General features: G+C 45.1%; 1 protein-coding gene across 14 annotated transcripts in view; it reads right to left on the reverse strand.

The window, feature by feature from the left end:
• LOC120731893 (calcium-dependent secretion activator 1) overlaps positions 1–15,504 on the reverse strand; it is a 324,336-nt gene that overhangs the window by 31,546 nt on the left and 277,286 nt on the right. For 13 of the 14 annotated variants that reach the window (XM_040029354.1, XM_040029310.1, XM_040029241.1 and 10 more), the window contains one exon: positions 14,991–15,098. In XM_040029354.1, the coding sequence (XP_039885288.1) occupies positions 14,991–15,098 (108 nt within the window). Of the gene's footprint in view, positions 1–4,632; positions 4,863–14,990; positions 15,099–15,504 lie in introns of those variants that run through there. The other variant, XM_040029345.1, reaches the window with a different exon arrangement.

A 15,504-nucleotide genomic window follows, 5' to 3' on the forward strand; every position in this document is an offset into this window, starting at 1 on the left:
GTCCTGAGTGATGTGGACACCCAGGTACCGGAAACTGTCCACTCTCTCCACTGGTGTGTTACTGATGATCAGGGGCTCATAATTCCTCGCCTGCTTTGTAGTGAAGTCCACGATCAGCTCCTTAGTCTTGCTGATGTTTAGGAGGAGGTTATTCTCCTGGCACCAGGTCTCCAGGTTCCTAATCTCCTCCAGGTAGGCCGTCTCGATGTTGTCGGAGATCAGGCCCACAACAGCAGTGTCGTCAGCAAACTTGACAATGGAGGTGGTGTCTGATGTGGCTGCACAGTCATAAGTGTACAGTGAGTACAGCAGGGGGCTTAAAACACAGCCCTGAGGCACTCCAGTGCTGAGTGAGATGGAGGAGGAGACTTGTTTTCCCACCCTCACTGATTGGGGTCTGTCTGTGAGGAAGTTGAGGATCCACTGACACAGTGATGAGCTGAGTCCTAGATCTGTCAACTTGGTGAAAAGCTTAGAGGGAATTATTGTGTTGAATGCTGAACTGTAGTCCACGAACAGCATCCTAACATAATTCCCTCTGCCAGTGTCCAGGTGACTCAGGGATGTGTGGAGCAGGTGAGATATGGCATCGTCTGTGGAACGATTAGTCCGGTAAGCAAACTGAAGTGAGTCGATGGTGGCAGGAAGTGAAGAAGTGATGTGATCTCTCATCAGTCTTTCAAAACACTCCATCACAATTGAAGTCAGTCTGCTGGACGGTAGTCATTGTGGCAAGCGGGCTGTTGTTTCTTCGGGACAGGGACAATAATGGACTGTTTGAAGCACGTGGGAACCACAGCTTGGGCCAGGGAGAGGTTGAAGATCTCCGTGAACACCGGTGCTAGCTGGTCAGCGCAGGCTCTCAGGACCCGGCCAGGGATTGCATCTGGTCCTGCTGCCTTCCTGGTGTTCACCCTCCTGAAGGTGTTCCTCACGGCACGCTCTGTGATGACGAATGCATTTTCTTCACTGGTGCACTCCGAGCGCGCGCAGCCGTTTGTTGTTTTAATTGCTGCGGCGTCGAAGCAAGCATAAAACGTGTTCAGCTCATCAGCCAGTGAAGCATCGGCATTCATCATTGAAGAAGCTGGTCGTTTATAGTCCGTTATAGTCCGCAGTCCTTTCCACAGGCTCCTAGAGTCGCACTGTCGTAGCTGTGACTCTAGTTTTTCCCCGTAGCTCCGCTTTGCCTTTCTGACCACGCTGCACATGTTGTAGGATGCAGCCTTGTATAGGTCCATATTACCGGAGACGAGCCCTTCATTGTAGGCAGCGGTGCGTGATCTCAGAGCGTCGCGGATGTTTTTATCTTAACTTCTCACAAGATGGCGCCGAGTATGGCAGCCTCGTCGCGAGCTCCCCCGAGCAACAGCTTTTTTCTGTGTTTAATTTTACTTTTCCTTTATTTTTTCAAGAGTAGCACATGTCTCCTTCTGTACGACCGACAAACCTTACTGGACATAAAAGACGGTCTTTCTTATAACTTTCCGGAGTTCAAGTTTTGCAACACGGACGCTCCGTTTGCAGACCCCCCCATTCATCTCACCTGAGACGCCTTTGTTCTCTGTCCCTGGAGGCCGCAAACGCCGACGCAGAGGGAGAAGATCTGGCGTTCTGGTTCGACTGAGACGGCGCACTAACAGACCACCGTTACCCAGTTTATTACTGGCTAATGTGCAGTCTCTGGAGAACAAGCTGTGCGAGCTTCGGGCACGGATCTCATTCCAGCGAGAGATGCGGAACTGCTGCGTGATCTGCCTCACAGAAACCTGGCTATCGGACAAGGTACCGGACTCCGCAATACAACTACCCGGGTTCTCTGTGCACCGCGCGGACAGGTCACAGGATCTTACTGGGAAAAGCAGAGGCGGTGGTGTGTGTTTCATGATCAAGAACAGCTGGTGTGATTATGCGAACGTGCACCCGGTCAAATCCTTCTGCTCATCGGACCTGGAGTACCTGATGATTAAGTGCCGGCCATTCTGGCTACCGAGGGAATTTACAGCCGTGATTATTACGGCTGTTTACATTCCCCCACAAGCCGACACTGACCGAGCACTCAGGGAACTGTACAGCGCGATCAGCAGTGAGGAAACCGCACACCCAGAGGCGGCGTTTATCACAGCCGGAGACTTTAATAAGGGAAACCTGAAGAAAGTCTCACCCAAACTCCACCAACACATCGATTTCAACACTCGTGCAGACCGGCTACTCGACCACTGCTACACCTCTTTCCGGGATGCGTACAAAGCCCTCCCCCGCGCCCCATTCGGCCAATCAGATCACCACTCCATCCTGCTCCTGCCCGCCTACAGGCAGAAGCTGAAACAGGAAGCTCCAACCCGGAGGGCGGTGCACTGTTGGACGGACCAATCGGAGTCTACGCTGCGGGACTGTTTTGATCACGTGGACTGGGAAATGTTTCACGTGGCTGCTAGGGACATTGATGAGTACACAGACTCAGTCTGCGGATTTGTCAGGAAATGCGTGGAAGATGTCGTCCCATCCAGAACAGTTAAATCCTTCCCAAATCAAAAACCCTGGATTAACGGAGATGTTCGCGCGGCACGGAACACCGCCTTTGCCTCCGCGAACACATCGGACTACAAACACGCACATTACCAACTCCGTAAGACGATCAAAGCAGCCAAACGTGAGTACAGGGACAGGGTGGAGCAACAGTTTGACAACCCTCGGAGGATGTGGCAGGGACTAAACACACAGACTTTAGAGGGAAAACCAGCACACCGCAGACCACGGCCTCTCTGTGTGAGGATCTAAACGTATTCTACGCTAGATTCGACACAGCGAACACCACGAGACCGGACAGTGTGCGCACCGCGGATGACGTCAGTGCGCACACTGTGTCTGAGGAGGATGTGCGGAGGTGCTTCAGGAAGGTGAACGCACGCAAAGCTACTGGTCCGGACGGGATTCCCGGCCGCGTCCTCAAGTCATGCGCGGATCAGCTGGCTGGAGTGTTCACACACATCTTCAACCTTTCCCTCTCTCTGTCTGTAGTCCCAGCCTGCTTCAAAATGGCCACCATCGTCCCTGTACCCAAATCCTCCACCATCTCCTCATTGAACGACTGGCGACCTGTAGCCCTGACCCCCATCGTAAGCAAATGCTTCGAGAAGCTGGCCAGGGACTTCATCTGCTCTGCACTACCTGACTCACTGGACCCTCTACAGTTCGCATACCGCCACAACAGGTCCACTGATGATGCCATAGCCCTGACACTCCATACTGCCCTGTCACACCTGGAGAAGAGAGACACGTATGTGAGAATGCTGTTTGTAGATTACAGCTCAGCATTCAATACCATCGTTCCCTCGAAGCTGGACAGGAAACTGCAGGATCTAGGACTGAGCAGCTCCCTCTGCAGCTGGATCCTTAGCTTCCTGTCTGACAGACGCCAAGTGGTCAGACTGGGCAGCATCACCTCATCCCCCATCACACTGAACACTGGTGCTCCACAGGGGTGTGTACTGAGCCCTCTCCTGTACTCACTCTACACCTACGACTGCACAGCCACTAACAACTCCAACATCATTGTGAAGTTTGCGGACGACACTACAGTGATGGGTCTTATCACCAACGGTGATGAGACGGCCTACAGGGAGGAGGTCAGCGCCCTGACCCACTGGTGTCAAGACAACCATCTCACCCTCAACGTCGCAAAGACAAAGGAGTTGATAGTGGACTTCCGGAGGTGCAGAGAAGTACACACCCCCATCACCATCAACGGCGCTGCTGTGGAGAGAGTGAGCAGCTTCCGGTTCCTTGGTGTACATCTGGCTGAGGATCTTACATGGTCAGTACACACAAACAAAACAGTGAAGAAGGCGCAGCAGCGCCTCTTCTTTCTCAGGAGACTGAAAAGATTCGGCATGAGCCCTCGCATCCTCAGGACCTTCTATCACTGTGCCATTGAGAGCATCCTCACTGGATGCATCACCACCTGGTATGGCAACAGCACCGCCTACAACTGCAAAGCTCTCCAGCGAGTAGTGCGGTGCTCTGAACGGATAATTGGAGGTGAGCTTCCCTCCCTCCAAGACATCTACAGGAAGCGCTGCCTGAGGAAAGCGGGGAGGATCAGCAAGGACTCCAGTCACCCCAGCCATCAACTGTTCAGACTACTTCCATCAGGAAGGAGGTTCTGCAGCATCCGGTCCCGTACCAGCAGACTGAGAGACAGCTTCTTCCACCAGGCCATCAGACTGCTGAACACTTCATAGACACCTCAGCTTCACTACTGGAACTTTAACATTATGCACTCCATACTGTGCAGTAATGCCACTGTTTTGCACATGTCTCAACTCTGTATATTTTTATACATTTTATTTTATTGTTTACTCTATTTAATTTGTAAAATATGTATACACACACACACACACGTAGAAAAACATTTAGTATACACATCCAGAAATGCATATACTATTATATATTGTACATATATTTATTAGTTTCAGATTTAGCCATTCTTGTATTTTGCTTGTTTACGTTATTGTATCTTGCACAACTCTGTTGCTTGTGAAGCTCGCACACAAGAATTTCACTCACATGTACTGTACCAATGTACCTGCACATGTGATGTGACAATAAAAGTGATTTGATTTGATTTGATATCCACCCACGGCTTCTGGTTGGGAAACGTTCGGATGATAGTTCTTTCTGCTGTGTCGTCCGCTAGTTTCCCGATAAATCCCACAACCGCTTCCGTAAACATGTTGATGTCATCAGAGTTGCGCCGAAACATGTCCCAGTCTGCGTCATCCAGTGCGTCCCACAGCGCGGCCACTGATTGGTCCGTCCAGCGAGCGACCTCCCTCCTGATTGGTGGTTGCTGCTTTAGCCTTTGTTTGTAAGCAGGCATGTAAGGTTTGTAAGCAAAAAACATATCAAGGAACCAGGATCAGTATTTAACTAAACTGTCAGCAACCAATAAAACAGATCCACATGACCCCACAACAAAAGACTGCACTCCTGGCCCATGGCCATTTCACAAATGGTTGGGTGCAGGATATGTTCATATCTCAAATGCAGGACTGCAACAAGTCATTAAGTGAAGTTATTAGTAATTATCAAGTGAACTGTAATAATGTAGACAGTCAAACAATTGATGGAAAGATGGAAAGGACAGTGTGTAAGTCTCTAACTGTGCACATATATCAAACATCATCCTGTTACTTCATTATCTGTGGTTCCAAACTATAATTGGGCGGTGCTTTGGCAGGGCACAGTGTACAGCGGCAGCCTTTTGGTAGCTTCGTCATCTTCACACAGAGGAATCGTGTTCACAGGAATAGTTCCTTTTAACATTTTCTACTTCTGACAAACAAGAGTATAAACATCTTTTTGTTTGATGAAGTTGGATAAAGTGAAAAATCTCAGCATCTCTCTCGACTTAACTTTTTTTACGTCGGTCCTCCTTAATTTTTCTAACAGGATGTAAATTTTTCTCTATTAATGCACGGTCTTTCCTTTACAATACAAAGCACCTAGAGACAATTATTATTGTGATATGACACTTATATAAATAAAGTTATATTCAAGGTTCAAGGTTCAAGGTTCTTTATTTGTCACATGCATAGTTATACAAGTATAACACACAGTGAAATGTAGCCTGACACGCTCCTCGACATGTGCAAAAATTGGGGGGGGGTGTAGAGGAAGAACATTATATATATATATATATACAGACATATAGTATATACACTGGGTGAATGTGCAGTAGTAGCAGCAAGCAGGTGAATTCTGTACATTAACATGAATAGACATCTGACTATTTTACAGGATAGACAATATAAACATATTTAAAATTAAAGGAATTGAAATGTACATTGTGCCTTGGTTTAGAGTGTCTGGAAGAGTCCTGTCTCAGTCAATTATAGATGATGTGAGAGGGCGGGTGTGTGTGTTTAGGGCACGGATGGCTTGGGGATAGAAGCTCCTCTTGAGTCTCTCTGTCCTTGCCCGGAAGATGCGGAACCTTCTACCAGATTGCAGAAGTTGGAACAGTTTGTTGCCAGGATGGGACGGGTCCTTCAGTATCTGCGCTGCTCTAGTCCGGCATCTCCTGGTGTAGGTGTCCTGAAGCGGGGGGAGAGCGATCCTGCAGCAGCGTTCTGCTGTACGGATCACTCTCTGGAGAGCTTTTTGGTCCTTCACACAGCTGTTCCCGAACCACGATGTCATGTTCTGTGTGAGGATGCTCTCCACAGCGCCTGTATAGAAAATCCAGAGGATCTTTGGAGAGACCCTGAACTTCCTCAGTTGTCGTAGGTGATACAGGCGCTGCCTAGCCTTTTTGGTCTGGACCTGAATGTGGGCAGCCCATGTCAGGTCTGAGGAGATGTGGACACCAAGATACTTGAAGGACTGCACCCTCTCCACTGGAGCTCCATTGATGATGATGGGCTTGTAGTCTCTGTGCTGACCCCTTCTGAAGTCCACCACCAGCTCCTTGGTCTTGCTGACGTTCAGCTGGAGGTGGTTGTCCTGGCACCACGATGCCAGATTCTTCACTTCATCCATGTAGGCCGCCTCATCGTTGTTGGAGATGGCACCCAACACCACTGTGTCGTCAGCAAACTTCACAATGGTGTTGGAGCCATGGGTGGCCACACAGTCTGAAATGTAGAGGGAGTAGAGCAGTGGCGAGAGGACACATCCCTGAGGTGCTCCTGTGTTGATGGTGATGCTGTTGGAGAAGCACCTGCCCACCTGCCCAAGTCCAACACCCACTCACACAGACGGCTGTTAAGTCCCAGATCCCTCAGCTTTGTGAACAGTCTGCAGGGCACTATTGTGTTAAACGCTGAACTGTAATCAACAAACAGCATTCTCACATAGTTACCCTGTTTCTTGTCCACGTGGCTGAGAGTGGTGTGTAGGACGTGGGCGATGGCATCCTCTGTGGATCTGTTGGATCTGTAGGCGAACTGCAGCGGATCTGTGGTGTCTGGGATGGAGGAGGAGATGATGTTCTTCAGCAGCCTCTCAAACACCTTCATTACTACCGAGGTCAGTGCAACTGGCCGGTAATCGTTCAGGGATGAGGGTTTGCTGTTCTTGGGCACAGGGATGATGGTGGATCTTTTGAAGCATGTGGGGACCACAGACTTCGCCAGGGACTCGTTGAAGATGTAAGTGAACACACCTGCTAGCTGGTCAGCACAGCAGCGCAGCAGACGGCCGGTGATGCCGTCTGGCCCCGCCGCTTTCCTTGTGTTCACTCTCCTCAGTGCCGCTCGGACGTCATGCTCCGCGATGCTGGTCACCGGGCTCTCGCTGATGACGTCACTGTCCTCGGTAGTCAGGCGGTAGATAGCATTAGCCGCCTGGCTAACCTCGAAACGGGCGTAGAACTGATTCAGCTCGTTGGTGAATGCAGAGTCGGCGTTGATCGGCGCAGTGTCCCTGGCTTTGTAGTCCATAATGGTGCGTAGTCCGTGCCACATACTCCGTGTGTCGCCCTGGTGGAAGCGGGACTCCACACGTTCCCGGTACCTGCGTTTGGCATCTCTCACTGCGCGCCGCACGCCGTATGAGGCCGCTTTGTAGGCGCTCATATCGCCAGTGGCGAGACCCGCGTTGTAGGAGGCGGTCCTGGCGTTTACTGCAGTGCGGATCGATCTGTCCATCCACGGTTTCTGGTTTGGGAATGTGGTGACTCTCGCAGTGGGGATAATCTCCTCCGCTAGCATATTGACGAAGCATACTGCTACTTCCGTAAACTCGTTGATGTCGACTGCGCATGCTCTGAACATGTCCCAGTCTACGTCGTTGAGTGCGTCCTGTAGCGTAGCTTCTGATTGGGCAGTCCACCGTTTTACCTCCCTCTTGGTCACGTCTTCCCTCCGTATGCTTTGTTTATACTGGGGAATGAGGAAGATGGCGTTGTGGTCAGACTTCCCAAAAGCCGGGTGTGAGACAGCTTTGTCTCACACCCACTGGATTCCACTGGATTGAAATATTTGTGACATAGACAAAACCCAAAAGTTTGTTTTTAAATGAAATTCTATCAGTAGGTTAGGCAATATGAGTGACTGTGCAGTGTACCTATACAATTTATGACCAGTGTTGGGCAAGTTACTTTGAAAAAGTAATTAATTATAGCTACTAGTTACTTCTTCAAAAAAGTAACTCAGTTAGTAACTGAGTTACAAGATTCTAAAAGTAATTAATTACTTGAAAAGTAACTATTGCGTTACTTTAAAAAAATGTTTAACCCTCTGGGGTCCAGGGTATAATTGGCCATTTTTTAACTACTTTTGATGTTTCCTCCACATTTTACCTTTAAAAACTGTTTACTTTGCCTTGTTTGGTATCATTCTTTTCAGCACAACCTCACGTGTCTGAATTTACAGTTATGTTTTCATTTTGACTACTGTATTAACGCAATTGATCTAAAATCAGACAAAAAACATAAAATCTGAGTAGAAAAAGTTATATATAACTTTAAATGCAAATATAAATTGTCAATTTTAAAATCATATGCACCAGTTTTGCAAACAACAAAGTTATTTGCACCCATTTACCATTTATCCTTTTTTTTTTATTCAAACGACAATTTATTTGAAGTATCTTCGAATTTTTGAAGGCGATGCATGTTTGTTTTTATATTATATTTTTCACTATACATTCTTGTAAATACATGTTACTTCTTTCTCTTTGTGTTTTATAAAAAACTTTGACTTGGAAAGCAGCCGTATGTCTCTTTTACTCACCAAATGAATGTTTTTCCCTTTTTCCTGGTGTTATTATCTCTTACAGTAAAACTATGAACACTGAGGAAACCTGTTTTTTCTTTATTGACTAATATATATAACACCTGACTACTATATTTAGAGAGTTTAAGAATATGTGTAAATATATGTTTTATTAGAAGCAGATATCGCAGTTGTTACAAATTAGTAGAACTTATGCCACCTTTTTCTCTAGACAAAACAAGACAGACAAATAAACAAAGAAAACAAAACTAAAAAAAAAACTAAAAAAAACTCTATCCTTTTTTTTTTTTTTAACCCTTTAAGACCTACCATAGAACCAAGTCCGCCAGAGCTTATATTATATTTTTACATGCTGTGGAGCCATTTTTGGGAGCATTTCAAGTTGATATACATCAATACAACCATTATAGCCCAAATTTTAATAATATGTATGCATTAAGTCCATACTAACTACATTAATTGCGAAAAAATGCAATAAACTACAATCCATCCATCCATCCATCTTCATCCGCTTATCCGAGGTCGGGTCGCGGGGGTAGCAGCCTAAGCAAAGAGGTCCAGACCTCCCTCTCCCCAGCCACCTCCTCCAGCTTGTCCGGGGGAATACCAAGGCGTTCCCAGGCCAGCCGAGAGATATAATCTCTCCAGCGTGTCCTGGGTCTGCCCCGGGGCCTCCTCCCGGTGGGACATGCCTGGAACACCTCGCCCAGGAGGCGCCCAGGGGGCATCCTTGCCAGATGCCCGAACCACCTCAGCTGGCTCCTTTCGATGTGGAGCAGCAGCTGCTCTACTCTGAGCCCCTCCCGGATGGCCGAACTTCTCACCCTATCTCTAAGGGAGAGGCCAGCCACCCTTCGGAGGAAGATCTCGCGATCTCGTTCTTTCGGTCACTACCCACAGCTCGTGGCCATAGGTGAGGGTAGGGACGTAGATCGACCGGTAAATTGAGAGCTTCGCTTTTACACTCAGCTCCCTCTTCACCACGACTGACCGGTGCAGCGTCCGCATTACTGCAGCCGCAGCCCCAATCCGTCTGTCGATCTCCGGCTCCCTTCTCCCATCACTCGCGAACAAGACCCCGAGATACTTGAACTCCTCCACTTGGGGCAGGAACTCATCCCCGACCCGGAGTGGGCACTCCACCCTTTTCCGGCTGAGAACCATGGCCTCAGATTTGGAGGTGCTGATCCTCATTCCCGCTGCGTCACACTCGGCTGCGAACCGCTCCAGTGCGAGCTGGAGGCCCTCACCCGATGAAGCCAACAGAACCACATCATCCGCAAAAATCAGAGATGAGATTCTGAGGCCACCAAAGCGAAAGCCCTCCGCCACTTGGCTGCGCCTAGAAATCCTGTCCATAAAAATTATGAACAGAACCGGAGACAAAGGGCAGCCCTGGCGGAGCCCATCACCCACCGGGAACGAGTCCGACTTATTGCCGGCAATGCGAACCAAGCTCTTGCAACGGTTGTATAGGGATTGAATGGCCCGTAGCAATGGGCCAGACACCCCATACTCCCGCAACACCTCCCACAGGACACCCCGAGGGACACGGTCGAATGCCTTCTCCAGGTCCACAAAACACATGTAGACTGGTTGGGCAAACTCCCATGCACCCTCAAGTATCCTGGAGAGGATAAAGAGCTGGTCCAGTGTTCCGCGACCAGGACGAAAACCGCATTGTTCCTCCTGTATCCGAGGTTCGACTAGCGGACGAACTCTCCTCTCCAGCACCCTGGCATAGACTTTCCCAGGGAGGCTGAGGAGTGTGATCCCCCTGTAGTTGGAACACACCCTAAAAATTCAAAATCGTTTTTGTTTTTTTAACATATATTTCTAGTTAGAGAAATTTAAGAGGCTTATCCCTCAAAACTGTAAATACAAAAAAGTTGCACAAAATAGTTTCCCACCACAGGAAATTTATTTTGAGTGTCTTCATAGTTTTATTTTTAAAATACACCAATTTTATATACTGTAGAAAAAACGAAAATAAATATTATAATGCAAATTTGCAAAAAAGCAGCATATGCATCAAAATAAACTATTTCCAGCAGTGCAATATGAGTCCGAAGCATCGCAGAAACGACACAGAAAGTCATAAAGTCAAACATAACTTTTAAAAACACAAGTATAGGCTCATGAGGCCCTGATGGTAAAAAAACTACATTTCCGCGAAAATGACATCACTTCCGGTTTAGGGCAGGTAATAGCGGACATGCGATAGTTCACGTTGACGTCTATTCTAACGTAGGAAGTGTTATGAACAGCTGATCAGATCGGCAAAGCCTGTTTCTGGAATATTATGTTTTTGCTGCTGCCAGTGCTTTTTATGCAGTTTTTGCAAAGCCATATGTGGAAGGAAACCGTGACCTAGTACAAGCTGATGGCATAAGATGTAAGTACAACTCCTCCGGTTTCATATGCAAAAAAAATTATTGCGCTAGCTTACGTGGTTCCAGTTCTACAGGGATTTAAAAATAGTTGAGCAAAACGGAGCGTGCTGCTCTGACCAGCTTTAAAGGGTTAATAACCATTTAAAACTATTGACAGAAAAATCGGGTATTTCTGCATTCAATAAGATTCATTCAAGATTCAAGAGCTTTATTGTCAATACAGTAGTATACACAGTATTAGTACTGTGAAAGTCTTGAGTAGCCCCTTGTTACTTTATAGTTTGTTTGCAAGGAGCCAGATGTTCATAATTTTTTAAAGCGGTTTTGAGCAGTGGTTTCCCAAGGTCTTCTGAAAGTCTTATAAAGGCTTTTTTGGTCATTAGCTGCTTTTTCACTCATTTGCAGTCCAGTCCTTGTGCCTTAACATTTTGTGTTGAACATTTTGTGTGTTTGTTAAACCATTTGATACCAATCTATGAGTCATTCATGCATAATAAAAGCACCTATAGTTGTGGTCAGAAATGTGTACACACTCACCACGGGCGTGAATGTAATGCTTATTTTGCCCTTTTGATTCCTTTGAACTGTTCTTTTTCCAGGGTGGAATGGCTCCTACAGCTGTCTAAAATCTTCAGTGATTTTAAAAACAAATATTGGGTGCACAAGTTTGAATTACTTTTTTCTGGTCTACACAGGGTCAAATATACACAAAAACATTTACATTATTTAATAGGTATTGCTGAATTTTCTATATTGTATTTTAACTTGGCAAAACCCAGGCCTATTACATTATTCTTAATGATGCTGATTGACTATAACTGGTAGCTGCCCTTTGCTGGCATGAATACCAATAAACAAAAAACAAGTTCATTATTTGCCAAAATCAGAAGAAAATGCTAAAAACATGTTTTAGGATGTTCAGGAAGAACTACCAAGGCTCAGGTCAGCCATGAACTGGAAACTACTGGAACACCAGTGTCATTGTCCATAGTGAAGCAAGACAGAACGGGACAGAAAGGGTTGCAACAACAACAACAAAAAAAAAAACCTGCTCCAAAATCAATACATTTAAACTCAGCAGAAATTTGTAGTTGCCCAGATGGAAATCTTTTCTATTGTGGTCAAATGGAACAAAGACTGAACTATTTGGTCACAGTGACTGGAAGTGTATGTTTAATAAGACAGGAAGCCAGGCCATTAAATTAAACTCTGCCAAGAAAAGTCATCAAATATGACACCTAAAGTGCTATGAAACTTTTTGGGATATTTGTCACACAGTTTTCAAATCATCAAACAAATTGTGACACTAAACAAAGAAGTTTATTAAGGGGAAAAGCTCTTCAAATCTAACTGTGATTAGCCACATTTTTCAGAAAGCTTCAAACACGAGTGAAACATCCCAGCAGTTAAACAAGTTGAGAGCAAAAGAAGAAGTGACAGCTGTGAAAAACTATTTAGAGCACATTAACAATGGGGAAATACAGAAAAAAAATCCAGACATCACACAGTGATGCAAATGACCCATCAGTTAATCCATGTCCTGTTTCTCATTAGATTTGGTCTCATTGGAAGGACGGCTGTCCAGAAGCCAAAGGAACAGAATCATCAGAACAGGCTGAAGCATGCCAGACTACACAAGAACTGGACTTGAAATCAGCAACAAGTCTGAAGGGGTTAACAATTCAATTCAATTTTATCTATATAGTGCCAAATCACAACAACAGTCCCTATAAAGGTGCTTTATATTGTAAGGTAAATACAACAATCAGATGACTCTCTATGAACAAGCACTTTGGCGATAGTGGGAAGGAAAAACTGCCTTTTAACAGGAAGAAACCTCCGGCATTACAAAGCTCATTGACCAGTTTGGGTGAGGGGACGGAGACAGGACAAAAGACATGCTGTGGAAGAGAGCCAAAGATTATTAATAACTCATAATTAAAGGCATAGTGGTGTATAAACACACAGTGAGTGAAAAAGGGATGCCTCTAAGGGTGGATTCATGATCACCTAATCCAGTCCTAACTATAAGCTGGCAGTGTGGTGGCATGGTGGTTAGCACTGTGGGCTCATAGCAAGAAGAGCCTGGGCTTGAATCTCGAATCTCTTTCTGTGTAAAGTTTGCAAGTTCTCCCATTTTTGTGGGTTTTCTCCGGCTTCCTCCCAAAGTCCAAAGACATTCAGTTACTGAAGATGGTTAATCAGTGATTCTAAATTACCCACGAGTGGGAAAAGTTGTCTCTTTCTCTAATAGTGATATTATGGCCTGTTTATGGTAGTTGTGTGTGATCATCTTGATGACAAACATAACAGGGGGCAGCCAACATCTAAGAGCAACTTTGAAATGTCCTTCACGAAGCATGAAGAACCTTTCTTGAGGAGTAGTTACAGAAATTACAAGTGGACTTGGACAGAGTTCAGATGGTGTTGAAGAGTAAACTTGGTCATACCAAAGATCGACTTTCAAACAGAGTACAAACTCTGCCTTTACAGTGTTTTATAAACTGTATTTCCACGTATGTTTGAACATTTCAGTAAATCACTGTAACTATATTTCATTTTTCTATCAAAATACAAATAGATGTTAGATGGCTCAAGACTCTTGAACAGTACTGTAAATTTTTAAGGTTTGTCTTAATGCACTTTAATATAACTGTAATGCATGAAAGTTAACCAGAGGTTTTTAAACTAGTACTGTCGGCTGCCAGTGCTACCCCTCGGCTTGCCATAGAAACACCTAAGGCATCAATTCAAAAACCTACTTCCCCTCATTCTCAAATTAGCGCATTCACAAGATTTTCAGAAAACTTTGACTCTCATGAATCTCATTGACCTTTGACCTTACGGTTGAGGTCAATGAGACCTTCCGAGATTTTTAATAGATGCACTGAGGTATCAATTTCAAACTCCTACATTGCCTCATCCCTGAGTTATCACATTCACAAACCTGGGTGTCAACGTCAGTGTCTTGCATTTGGCTTCTCTCCTCTCCTGTGAGGCAGTAATTGAAATATACGTCAATGCACTCTAAGCTATGGAGTAGAGTGTTGACTGTGGGAATTTGTATCACCTGTTAACAAAAGCCCTGAGCGCTGTGTACTTTTCAGAGTTTACAAAACATTAGTAACTGCCAGTTTTGCAGACACTGTGACCTTTCCACTTTCTTACAGTCTCTGAATGTCCCTCTGCGCATGGCTGAGTTTGTGAGCTTACATATTGAAATATCAGCTGCTGTATGTTTTCCTGTCAACATCTGGACATTTTGGGTTCCAGCAGCATTTCTGTTTGTCCTTGGCCTCCAAACGTCTGTAATAACTCTGTGTACTTCTTGCGAAGAGGCCTTAGTCATGTCAGGCTTTGTGCCTGTTACATGATCTTTACATGGCACTTTTTGTAAATATATCAACTCACTCATTGTATATATCACATGCAGAAAGAGCGAACTATTTTTTTGTACACTTTTGTGCAGGCCTTGGATCCTCCTGGAGTTATCTGCTTGCAGTTATTGGCATTTGTTCTTGTCCAGCAGTAACAAATAACAAACAGCCAGTCTCGTTGCCTATGTTTGTTATTTGGAATCTCTGTTACACTGAATGTAAGAACTGCAGTAGCTTAAAGTGCTGTGTGTTTGGTTTGTTTAACTCACCTCTAGCTATATATTAATTAAAAAAAAAAAACCTTAAAAAAACCAAGCAAACCTTTAATATTTGCGAACATTTACCGTTCTCTTTTCACTTGCAATGATGAGAAACTAAATATTTACCTGACAGCTGCACATTAAGCGCAAATGAAGTAAATGAAACTTTGGTGTTACTCTTTGATTTGGAGAAAAGAGGCAATGCTGTAGCTTACTTACATCAAATATTCGCTCTACATACACCTCCTCATTGACCTTCTCCCGCAGTATGTCCTGGGAATGACGGACCAATGTCACATAACTGTCAGCTACATCCATCCCTGGCTTCTGTAAATAACCCGGAAAAAGGAGAAAAAGACATCAAATAAAAATCGTCTTTGCTTAGAAAAACAGTAAAAATTACAAAGTGTATTTTGGAAGGTACATGATTTACTCCTCATGGTGACACTTTATAATGACTATACACTTAAAAGCTTTAGTAAAGCATTAATGAATACTTAACTCGCTGGTATGTAATTTATAAACATGGATATTTTTATGGCGTAATACGCTCGTACATGTTTACTAATAGCATTTTTATGAAATTTTATGTCATCTACAAAAAAGTTATTAAACAGCTGTTCATAGTTCACGGTATCATTTAGCAACTGATGAAAGAAGAACTTAGATGGAAATGTATGCATATATGAAACTAGTTGGTTGAGTGTGTACTTATTTTATTAGCTGTTAGCTT

This window comes from Simochromis diagramma, unplaced genomic scaffold (assembly GCF_900408965.1).
Source record: "Simochromis diagramma unplaced genomic scaffold, fSimDia1.1 OVJJ01000352.1, whole genome shotgun sequence".
In the NCBI taxonomy this organism is placed as follows: domain Eukaryota; kingdom Metazoa; phylum Chordata; class Actinopteri; order Cichliformes; family Cichlidae; genus Simochromis; species Simochromis diagramma.